The sequence below is a fragment of the Pararge aegeria genome, chromosome Z, assembly GCF_905163445.1.
Source record: "Pararge aegeria chromosome Z, ilParAegt1.1, whole genome shotgun sequence".
Lineage (NCBI taxonomy): Eukaryota > Metazoa > Arthropoda > Insecta > Lepidoptera > Nymphalidae > Pararge > Pararge aegeria.
In genome coordinates, this window is record NC_053208.1 from 10,318,482 (window position 1) to 10,331,647 (window position 13,166).

General features: G+C 33.4%; 1 protein-coding gene across 5 annotated transcripts in view; it reads left to right on the forward strand.

The window, feature by feature from the left end:
* LOC120636466 (potassium channel subfamily T member 2) overlaps nucleotides 1-13,166 on the forward strand; it is an 82,668-nt gene that overhangs the window by 36,234 nt on the left and 33,268 nt on the right. For 2 of the 5 annotated variants that reach the window (XM_039907952.1, XM_039907954.1), the window contains exon 1: nucleotides 5,664-5,786. The exons of the other annotated variants lie outside the window; for them this stretch is intronic. In XM_039907952.1, coding sequence (XP_039763886.1) covers nucleotides 5,713-5,786 — 74 coding nt within the window. In that variant the 5' untranslated portion in view covers nucleotides 5,664-5,712. Of the gene's footprint in view, nucleotides 1-5,663; nucleotides 5,787-13,166 lie in introns of those variants that run through there. 5 annotated transcript variants of the gene reach the window in all.

A 13,166-nucleotide genomic window follows, 5' to 3' on the forward strand; every position in this document is an offset into this window, starting at 1 on the left:
CTAAAACATACGCAAAATCTTTCATTATTTTAATCATTCGCTTTCTTTGAGCTTCACGGCAGGTTTACTGTAGTGCAAAAAAAAAAAATTGGACAACACCTACCTTATTATCGAAAATCATTAAATTATTTTTGTGATTGATATGTTCCTCTCCACAAGCTATCTTCGGTTTAATAACATGATTCTTTATTAAGGCAATAAATCTTTCTCTTCATATTTATTCCAAAAACACTTTGAGCACTCCTTTTTGTAAATTTCACTACGCGGTAAATCGCGACAGTATGTTAGACTTTTTTACAATAACTACACAAGTGCATGAAGTTACGTAGTTTTTGCAAAACATTTTCAATAATACGCTGTTTTTTTTAAATAGCCGAAATTTCAAATCGAAATATTTCAGTCATAAGTAGTGCAAAATATGTGTCAAGTAGCAAATAGCCAGTTAAAATGCGGACGTAGTTGATACAAGAATAAAAAAAATGTAAAAATGTTGGTAATGTTGTTTTTGAAAAAAATCCTTCAATTCATGAATATAATTATTTTCGGAGACTCATAATCGTGTCATTACATTTCAGCTCGATTAATAATGTTGTTAATGTTTGCGACGATCGAAGAATAGCTGAATAAATAGTAGTGTACCAAATGCTTCTTTTTTAATTTTTAAAAAACTCTGGCAACAAAATGCTTCGTTATCAACGGACTATTGGTTTCATAGTTCATGTACTTGTTTCTAATAGTGACAGGATATTCATTAATGTTGCAACTGGATCAAAGCAAACAGGAGCTGGCAACGGTTGACGTTTGCTTAATCAAAGGCAGCCAACTTGATCAAAGTCAACAGAGTTGTCAACGGTCGACGTATGCTAAATCAAAGCCAGCTCTATGAGCTCCAATTCCTATGTAATATTTATTACCTCGCCAGAGAATATCGTCTCGGCTGAGACGGTGGTGTGGCCTAGTTGCGACAACGCAAATCATGTGGTTGCAAAACCGAGATGTACTCTAAAGATTCAAATTTAGCTTTTATTTTTCCCCCGTGCCTCAGAGCACAGATTATCTAAAGCCACCAGTTCGTGTGTTTCGCTATTATTACAAAATTTGAATGATATGTTATCCTATTCAAATAATGGCTGGTATCACGTGGATTTTCGTGGGAGCGTACCATAGAAGTTTCGCACTACACATACACGTTTTGTACGCGCGAGCTAGCTCACGCAATCCGCTTTAGTGCAGCATGGCGGGACAAATTTCTTAGACCCTCCTTCGATTAAGACAGGGGGTTCCAAATCCACAATTCTAAATAGCCTTTGCCTAAAAGTTGAACAACAATAGGCTAAGGATGATCTTAGAGATGCTCACCACCAGAGAAAGTGGGATAGTGCATATGTTAAATGCATGTTTAAAGAATTTGTTAAAACACATTTATTACAGCGAGGTTACTATACAATTGATGAATTTTTTAATGGTTGCTTGGAAGCATCCGGCTCCGCTTTCAGCTCTCACAAGATAGAAAAATTAATGTTAAAATGCAAAATGTAAATTGTTGATGTTGGAAAAGAGCAACTGCTGAGTTTCTTGCCGGCTTCTTCTCGGTAGAATCTGCCTTCCGAACCGGTGGTAGAATCACTACAAACAGACAGACTTAACGTTTCAAAAGTGCTTATATTAGGCCTACTTGAAATAAATGAATTTTGAATTTTATGCACTATCCCACTATATCATTACTATAAATAACCCATGCAATCAAACTTACTCGGTAAATCAAATAGAGAACTAGGTATTCTCGTTTTCCAAGTTTTACATTATTAGATCCTTACATATGCAATTGGCGTTTTGTAAGTAACATTAAGACGATTTTTTATATATAACACATTTTTTCAATCCACTTAACATTGCAATCTATGCACTTTTACAATCTCATAGATAGTTCATTGATGCTTTTACTAAAAAAATCATTCGGACGGGAATCAATAAAATTTTTGAAGGCCCTTTCGACTGCTCCATCGCAGTTGAATTGTTTTTGCCTTGCAGAATGTTATCAAAATTTCGAAAAAAATGGTAATCCGTTCGAACAAGGTCCGGGAAGTACCTATGGTGGATGTCTTAGACATTATTATTGAACAATTTCGGTGCCATTTGTTATGCAGTGTGTGGTTTAGCGTTGACTTTAAGCCTTGGTTGTTTAACAGCTATCTTTTCATCATGATTTGCAGTTGCTGAAAATAGACATCCGCCATTATCGTTTAAGAAAGCTGTAATGAACAACACCGGAAATTTTATTTAATTTTCTTAGTCCACTAAACGCTACACGCACGCACAAGTAATTTTTTAGTCAATCAAAAAGTCAAAAGCCATAGACGAACTTCCACAATAGCATTCAATTCTTTATAATCAACTGTGGTTTCAGGCCGTCTACCGTCCGAACCAAAAACACCCGGTGTTTTTTTGACCGCTGCCATTACACATCACTAATCCTTCGAGCCGTTTCTGCAGCAATGTTGCTTCGATGGAATTCGTACTACCAACAGCGATATTTCAAGTTTTCCGTTATGTAAACTGAGACGCAAAGGAAAAACCCTTAAGAGAAAAAAGCAAATGAATTAAATTAATAACTAATAATAAGTATTCAAAACATAAAAGCATAAGTAAATAGTATTGTACTTTATTAATTTAAAATTGGAATTCCAAACCAAAGAGATATTTGAGATCAAATTGGCCAGTACGACAAAACACCTATTTCATATGTAAGAACCGAGTACTTTAAGTTTAATGTTTCCCTGAACGGTCACATACAAATCATGGTTATCCTCGACGGTTATTAATGAGTAACTGTTTTAGAAAGCTTTTCCTTTTTATCATTATATGAAAAATATTACACAGTGAATATTAGTTAGTTTTCCGAACCCCGTGATCGATCGAGGTTTCCTTATAATATTACATCCTTGTGAACGTCACTACGTGTTTGTATCGCCGGATTTTAACTCAAGTCTTACCAAAGCCAAGTATCCAGCTGAAACGTATACAAGATACTACGCAATTACAGTCTCTTATTACTGTAAAAAGTTTAAGTTAATACTCGTAGTTTAAAGTAATGAAAAGATAGATATTATATACTATAGCATTTCGAGGCTCGTTTTAATTCTAAACGCCCCAATTACTGGCTGCCATCAAAACCTACAGGGCACTTCCCAGTGACCTACAATTCTTTCATTGAACATAAATATTAATTAAAAATAAAACATTTTCCTTATTTCAAAAGTTTGTAAAGCGATTAAATAATTTGAGTGTATAAAATGTATGTAACTAAACAAAGAAAAAGTTGCATTCATAAAGTTTAACTATACACACCGGCATATTTAGCGAAAAACAAAAAAGGTCCATAATTAAAAAAATATGGTTTTATTTTAAAATCTAATTACTACACTTCTTTTGTTATTTAAAGTTTCATTTGTTTTACTTAAAATGAGATCACATTAAAAACAGATTTTGGTAGCAAAGGTTATTTGTGAAAAATTATATATTATGTAACCGGGAAAAGTGAATATTAATATTAAAAAAAACAATTAATTAAATTAGAAAAATGGTGATTAATATCGTGTATTTCCTCTACGCGCTCTTATTAAAGTTTTTTCCCGTCTAGGCATACCGAGAATGATGTTATCGATGGTCTCCTGGGAAAGTCTGCGCCATTCCTTAACTACGGCGTTTCGCAGTTCACCCACGTTGGCAGGAGTTGGAATTTTGGACTTAACTTTTCTTTTCAGCAAGTCCCAAACGTGCTCTATTGGGTTCATATCCGGTGATCTCGCCGGCCACTCCATAACAGTGATACTCATATAATTAAGATAAGCTTGAGTTACCCAAGCAGTATGCGGCCGAGCATTATCCTGCATTAAAACAAAATCGTCACCGACATATGGGGCAAACGGTACGACATTTTCGGTAACGGTAAAACATCTCTGATATAGCGGTCTGCAGTCAGACTCCCTCTGTCAATCACTACCAAGTCTTTGCGAGCTCCCAAACAAATGCCCGCCCAAACCGTTATTGATCCTCCACCGTATGCAAATGTAGTTTCAAAATTTGTCTGAATGTATCGTTCTCCTGTATATTCTTTGCTTGCCGTCAATTTGATTTTAAATAATTCTGCACTCATCACTAAACAATACCTTACTCCATTGGTCCGCGTTCCGCGTTCGATGTTCCTGAACAAAAGTTTACCGGTTTCTACAATGATTTACCTTGAGCCTTGGAGCCTTGGCGACAAATGAAACCAAACCAGCTTCTTCGAACCTTCTTCGTACCGTACGCTCACTTACGATTACACCCCGCACAGCTTCTAACTCATATCGGGCTTGGACGGCCGTCAAACGGGGGTACCTACGTACGCGAAGCCGAATTAAACGATCATCCCTACTCGAAGTGCGTCTTTGTGTGCCTTGTCCTGCTCTTTTCACATAAGTACCGGTCTCCCTGAACCGTTGGATACTGCGATGGATTGTTGAAACTGGTCGACGAAGATCTCTGGATATCACTCGGTAGGTTTGACCATTTCTTCGCATATCGAGTTCTCTAGCAATCTCCGTTGGGGCTAAGTCAGGCTTAATTCAGTCCTCAACTCCAGAAAGATACGCGGTTAAAAAAAACTAACAAAAATTATTTGAATGAAATTTTAAATCAAACTCAGAAGGAAGAAATACTCGAAGTTCGCTCCAGTTTTATTGATTAATATTAAAACAATTGCATAAAATGTGATGTTCAGTTGTATTCTTAATGAAAATATTTCTTTTTAAATTAAATGACGTATAAACCAGCCAGCAACCTTATATGATACTGATATCAAAATTTTTGTGTTCCGCTAAATATGCCGGTGTGTGTAGTTAAATGTTAAAGAAAAAATTAAAGGATTATTTTAGCATAGTTTAATAGAACTCAACAACATTAGTGATAATTGTGATGTGCCGTCCAAAACAGGATATTACAAGCGGTTGAAATATATTTTATCTTAATTAATAATATATGTTTCTTTCGAGGTATGGAACCCTCGGCGCGCAATTCTAAGTAACTTGACAAATATGAGAAATATCAAACACTAACTAGTTGAACCATTAGTTAAAGGCCACGCACAAACTGTTATATGAGTTTCACCTTCAACTAATTAGTTTTCTGAACAGTATAATTTTAACGGCCACATCCAGAACTGGAGCTCGCCAGTTCTCCCTGACCAGTAATTTTCGTACATCTAGTTGACTAGGCATTATTGGTTAAAATGACCCCTATAAAATCCAGTTTCCATGGAATAAGTCGAAATATAGATATTACTGTGACCATCCCGCTTAAAATCGGACTTCAGGTAACATACAATCTTTTCAGGTGAAGGTGTTTTAGTAAAAATTCTAAAAATCTATTGCACGTTGCTAAAAAATTTAACAGTGATTAATTAGAAATAAAACACTAGGCATAAATAAACAAAGCTTATCTGAAATAATTAGGCTTTATTAATTTTAATAAAAATAACATACCCAACCAAGGTTGTACATTTACAGAAAAGGAGTTTTCTTTTTAATTTAATTAAATAATACGGAAATTTATATTGCGTCACTATCATCTTTCAACATCGACAGAACATCGCATCGCCTTCAATGTAATAAATATGTACCGTAAATAAAGACATTTATAATATCAAAGTGAAATTATTATGGTGCATTAAGTATGACAGCTGCGGTCAGCCGATATAGTTCATACAATTGTCTGACAGGATGGGACAGCTACGACAAGATTCCGAGGTAAACACACTTTGCTGCACTTTAATGTCAATTCCGTTTTATACAAATCTCTAAACTAAATTTACATGACTTAAAGTAATTTTACAATGATCAAAGCTTATTTTTTCAAATCTCAATTTATTTAAGAGAGTTTTGTGTGAAAGATTTGGCACCATATTGTATCCTTCAATTACAGAAATTGTTCTTTGTTCTTTTAAAAGTTTTTATGTGGAATGTACGTCTATAGATCCCGAAGATTCGATATCCGGATTGGACAAATAGTTGTTTTGACTCCTTTGTATTGGGGTTAGATTCTGTATCTTTCCTTTTCATCTTTTAACACAATTTCACTTTCAACAGTAATATCCAAAAATACTTACGATAAAGTTCTGTTACCAAGATCTGGCTGAGAACTAATAACCAGAATTACTGAGAATAAAACTTATACACTTATTGCATTTTATTAGATCATGTACATTGTACATAATTGACATTATGTACAATGTACATTATGTACATTGAATTTGACGGCCGTTTGGCGCAGTGGGCAGCGACCCTGCTTTCCGAGCCAAGGCCGTGGGTTCGATTCCCACAACTGGACAATGTTTGTGTGATGAACATGAATGTTTTTCAGTGTCTGGGTGTTTATCTATATATAATAAGTATTTATGTATATTATTCATATTATAATTATTCATCAGTCATCTTAGTACCCATAACACAAGCTATACTTACTTTGGGGCTGGATGGCGATGTGTGTATTGTCGTAGTATATTTATTATTTATTTATTTATTTTAATTACTTTCGTTTTTTATTTGCTCTATTACATATCAGTTTCATAAAGTACTATTTGCGGTGGACGTTTCTCAGAAGAAACAGAAAAAAAAATCCTCATCTAAAAGTGAGTTATGCCTTATGATCAACAATACTAAAACCCACAGCCAATTCAATTATAAGTTAAAATTGTATGCCCAAGTGCATTTATATTTTATATTTGTGTAGGCGAACTAAAACACAATTTTACGCACAAGTGCATAAAATTGTGTTTTAGTTCGCCTACACATAGGCTAAAGTACACCTTTAAGAGCGTGAGAAGTTATTTTTTTATTTTTTATCACTAGAAGTTAGGTTATTTTCATATGGGCCACCTGAAGCCGCACTAGGCCACAACAAATAATTGATAGAAAAATCAATGCAATGAATGCCATGCAGCGCAATCCGCCTACATGAGCACGAGCTTTTAATAGAAAGCACTCATAAAAAAGTCATTATTCAATAGACAACTGCACTTGGATCCTTAAATATTAAGTAGCATTGCTTTCAAGTTTCAATGCCTGGGTCTAAATAAACTAAATGTTAAAATATTACTCCCAAAATCCATCCGCAGTTTGCCCACTTGCACTTTTCGCGTATTCCGTATCCCTACTTTGCTAATAAATATGTCATAAAATTGATGCGTGAAAGATGGAAAACCAACGAACATATTCGAATTTATAAAATAAGTGGTTAGGGTGGAGACATATAAAAACTAAGAAAAATCATTCAAACTATTAGCATAACTAAATTGATATAAACAGTTGTTATTAAATGAAAGAGCCTCCGCGAATAATTACTTTAAGTTTCTCACTTCTTCCTGTCCTTATCGAAATGTATCGATTTATTTATATACACATTAACATAGTAACTCAGTAAAAAATCTTATCAAATTTCTTTCCTGGTTTCCTCTTATTTGCAAAGTGATCAGGAAGTTATTTAGAGCTGTCGGTTCTCCTCGGCGACTCAGTAACTTTCTGCATAATACGTGTTTTTTTTTTAAATATGAACATATCTCAGAATTTCGCGGTAAACTAGAGTTGCTTCATTTTAAGTTAGAATTCACCTTCGAAGAAATACACAGATTATTTTCAAAGTCAAAAATATCTTTATTCAAGTAGGACCATAGATGGCACTTATGATGCGTACATTCCATAAGAAATGTGTACATGGTAGTGAGATGATGGCGAAAAGTATATGCGTGAACTTAAAACTAAAGCTACGACGGTTCCGAATGCGCTCTGGTCTGCGAAGAAGCCCACAACAAACTTATCCGGATATTCTTTTTTGTCATCACTATCTCACATTGTCATTTAAAATTATTAGAAGAGCAACCTGTTTCGAGAGATTCACACCCAAGCTTTGTTTCTTGTAGTTTTTTCTATTCAATTGAACTATGTTATATGAAAACCCTATCACTACCTATTTAAAAACGGTTTCTCAAAACCCTTGAGTAATAGTATATGTGTGTGTATTACAGTTTATTTTTAGATAATTACAGTTTTCCCCTTGTTTTCGTTCTCGGCTTACTCATGACATTTTATATGTTATACAAAAGCATGTAAATGTTATAAGTATTTTTTATATTTAAATTCACTGTTAACCATGTATTTTGTATTCCTATGCAATAGCATATCAAACATCATGTCCTTTGTTAGGTTAGGTAGAGATAACTTTTTAACGATAAGGCTGTACTGCCGATTCTTTCAGTACAGATATATGTTTTTTTTTTTTTTAAATGGTGCAGTTTTATTTTTTATATATCTTGATGCGATAGATAAGAGTATTTTTTCTTTTTTATTTTTGTTCAGTACACTTATAATTATGGTTTTTTGAAGTCAACAGAACTTTTTTTCTCGTTATATTATGTGACGGTTGTACATGCTACATCTAGTGTAAATTACTTTTATAGGATAGCAAGTTGTTATATATTTGTATTGTTTAAAAGTTGGATGTGGTTAACATTGTGGTCATTATAAATTTGGTTGAACAATGATTTAGTTTATTTACTATGATAGAATAGCAAGATATAAATTCGGTTTTAATTTAACATTAATTGCGGATTTCTTGATACTGTTTTTGGTAGGTGTTTTATGATATACCTATTTTACTATATTGCGTGATGACCCAATAAGATTAATATCAAAAGTGCCTTCCTTTGGTTTATTTGAATAAATAACGGAAAGACTAAATTTGAAAGACTATATTTGACTCAGTATTGCCTACTTATTTTCGGCCTTTACAGTATTCTCTTCCAAATAGATGTGCCGATATCTCAAGGTGGTTTATATTTTTATCTACTGACGTAAAGCGACCGAAATAAAATTGTTGATAATCCAAGTACCTTAACATTGAGATATCTTGAAAAGCCCTTTCATCCAAATAAAAAAAAAGCGTACAAGCGGAAATATTTGTAATTAACTATTTGCCATCTAATGTCGCACACTCTTAGATCCATTGCAAAATAAAACCGTGTCAGAATGCAGCAGTTGAAGTTAAGATACTACGTTCTTTATCAAATGAACAAATTTATTAAATCTACTGATGTAGGGAGTAGTGACTTGGGTTGTTTTAAACTAGCGAAGTCACTAGCAGCACCGGGCGATGATGAAAGCGGGTGCAACTTAAATCTTTTCATCGCGCGAAGTCTTGTATTTTCTTTACATTTTTCTATGAATATTGTAATTTTTTTCTTAATGTATTTGGAACGTCATTTGTTGTAAAAAAATAAATTACTTTAAATTCTTAATACTACGATTGTTTTTTACCTTATACGGTATCATGTGATGTGTTTTACAAGTAACACGATAATGTAGAATTTGGAAATCCTTACCGAATTCCATATCAGATTTACATAAATTATATATCTAGCAGTGAACGTCCATCGTCCAGAGTGTTTTAATGAAACTTTGCCTTTAATAAAACCATTTAAATTGGGACCATCTGATGAAACATACATAAAAAAAGAGTTAAACATATTTACGCTTTCGAGGATTAAAACTATGTATCATAAAACATTTTCCGCCGAATACTCACAATATTTTCAAATAAAAGTTTTAACACTAGCTAGGGTGAAAGGCTAAAGTTACGCAGATATGTGACCAACCCCATTGTTTATACTAGTATTTATCAGAAAGTTACCTTCACTTTTAATCGTCATAATGTATGGTGTCCCACGGGTGCGTGGAGTGCTAGCAGAGCACGCCAAGGGCTAATGCCACTGAACAAAAAATACACTTGTTGTCGTCGTCACTCGTAATAATATAGTAACATTAAATAGTTTACTTTTTAGTGTCCCAACTGTCATATGTTTTAAGTTTGAAATATACCCAAATTCATCTTGTTATTCTATGTAACTACACTACCAAAATCGCCACTGGTCCACCACCCTGGTCTCAATTGATACCTGGACCCTTTAACAGCCATTTTAGTCGCAAACATACATTTCTTTCCAACATACGATCAGCTCAGTCTGGGTGTCCACTGCATGAAGACAGTCGATACTGCATAATGTTTTAAACTGTAAAAAGATGATGGTGATACTAAAAACTAAAGCTTTGAGAGTTCCAACAATCACCCACATCGCCAATAAGTGATACATAACCACTATCTGAAAAAGCGGGGCATATCCTTTGGGACACAAATTGCATAACGGCTTTAGAAAAGAAGAATCTATGGTATTCTCTGATATTGAAACGTCCTCTCAGAAAGTGGAAGTTATTTGGATATGGTTTCTACTTTTAAACATGTTGATGAAAATACATAACGTATATTAATTAAACAATACTTCAGCTAACTTAACCTGACTCGCGCAAACAAAATGCAAACTCACTTTTAAATGAAATATTAGTACAAAGTACAAATCTTTACCAATATTCCAAATAGCAGCTACCCGCTATTACAACAAACTTTAATTAACTATGTTTACACTTGTTAGTCAAACGTAAAATTGCAATTGAGTCGCTCATTAAAATCACAACCTAACACAAAAGTATTTAATTGTACACTTTTTTTGGAGAGTTGTTATTTACTCTAATTCAAATATAGATTTAATAATTTCGGGTTCATGGGAGTAAATAATTATTTGCGTAAAAACAAAATTGTAGAATGCATATTTGGGTAAAAGAAGCACTGAGTAAGGGCTTAATTTGCTAAGATCGAAGCGGTAGTTCGACAATGCATCCAAAGTAGGACACAAAGTACAGTGCCTTCGCCAGTCAAGGTCCTTAATGTCTCACGTTATTTGGACGTTGGGTCTCATCAAGGTTACGCGTACGAACCAAACTGTGTGGACAGTGGACTCTATCAGCAGGAATTACCCAAAATAATGAGGACTTAAAAGTGCAATTTTTTTTTGGATAATGGAACCGAAATGTAAAACATGGCTGCTACAACTTAAAACGATACTAATAAATTTAAAATTGATATACGAGTAAAGGACGCCGTTGCCGACCATTATTAGAAGCATGATCATATCCTATCTCGGGTAATCCGTGATACCGAAGACGACAATTTGCAGATTGACTCCCTTTTCTCTACTGAGGTATAATTCATACAAACAGCTTATGTCGTGTAAAGAGAGTCCGTACTCAGAACTTTTCAAAATGTCTTAAAACGTATGAAGTATTTAATAGAACGGGGTTAGAGGTGGTATTTATGGTTTTCGTAGCAAAGTGATGTATCCAATTTGTCAATATAATTAACGGGATGAGAAACTTATTTCTTCAGCGGTTTTTGCAACGGTTTCTTGGAGTACGAGCCAACTCCGAACTTAACGTAAAAACGTAAGTAAAAATATTAATGAAAGACGCGTTGAAATCAAATTTTATTGTTTTTTTTTATACAATTCATTCGTTACAGTTGTAAAACCCTAGGTATTTCGGTTAAAAAAAAAAAGTTTGAAAAAATATAATCATTAGATTAATTATGCAATCATTATTAACGCTACTAATAATCTCTTTTTAATCATTGCATTCATATCTACTAGACACAATCAGTAACTGCAAAATCAACTCCACCCCCGTTTTTCTTTAAACTTGTTCCGTTCCGTCCGTTAAATGACTTCATTTAAACCATAAGAAATAAGTTAAAACTGTTTTCAAAGAAACTTCTACATATCAACATTTTACTTGGCAGCTTTTTAATCAACTTCGGAAAATTGTGTGTGTTCAATTAAAAGTTTTGCGACTCTTGGACAATTATTGGTTGGGCAACTGTAGAATCAAGGGAGTATATTTTATGGGATTACTTCTACACGAAATATTAATTTCTAACAGTATGTCATTTAAGATAATTAGAATGTATTAGATATTAAGTTAGTTTTGAATTTATTAGCGTTAGTATTGAGACACCAAAGGCAACAAACAACACCCACCAACACTAATAAATATGTACTTCGCTGTCTCAATACTAACTCTAATAAATTCAAAACTAACTTAATTATCTAATACATTCTAATTAATTAAATGGTTGGAGGATCAAAAGTAACCCGTTAATTTATCTAACATTCTTGTTTCGGTCAAAATTGGTTTTAATATATTTTTTATGGTTTAGCAACATTATTTGTATTTGAGGAGTATTTTTTTTAAATTAACTATCTTTATTTGCCTCTTGTCTTTCTCTAAAATTATAATTTGTCTTATTTAACTAATATCCTAATAAATAAGATGGTATAATATTATTTGGATCATTTTGCGATTATAAACTTTACATAGTGAATGTTGTTAATTTGAAGACAAAATGCACGGTGCCTATCTGATTCATTAGAGCTTCATTCTGTAAATAACTGAAGCACGTAAGGCTTGACAGCTACTAATGAAATTATATTAAGGTGTATTGGTATAACACACAGAATGATATTATGTGGCACTGCCAACGTTTAACCAAAAGTGTTGTTGATAGTATCAAGAAAGGATTTTTTTATAAATACGGGGCAAGTAGGACAGTATACTATCTTCTTTCCGAAGAGACTCAAAAAAGTATTAAATCCTTTTTTGCATCGCAGTCATAACCCTTGATATTATAAAAACTGAAACCAGACATTTTGATTAATACTTTCGTATCGATAAATAATTAATTAGATATAAATTTATTAAGCAATTTGTTTTTAATTGGCACGATTCATATTTAATTTAAATTATGTGACATAAAATTATATATTGTAAGAAAGCAGTGATACATATTTAAAATGTTTCCTTTGCGGTATTTTTAGTATCAAGCAGGGCGGTCTGTCAGTAGTAATAAGGCAGCAGCGTGGCAGCCCCTTTGTTTCCCCTAACATGAAAGATATCTGACTGTTACTCATTTCATCGTAAACTTGGACAATGAACAGCACGTTTTCTTTAATAAGATTAATTGCAAAGAAAGGGTTTCGCGTTATTTACATAAACTGCGTTTCTCCAGCTTTGTTTAACAAATACTTTTGCAAAAAGTTTGTTGTATGCCGAAGTCTCCTTGTTATGTGGAACACGTCGGAATAGTATAACAAAATCACCTTAAGATATATTCATATTCTTTATTAGCCTGTTAATGATTAGCCAGGGGTTAAATCATGATGGTGAAGTGTGCGCTAGTAGATATACTTTTTC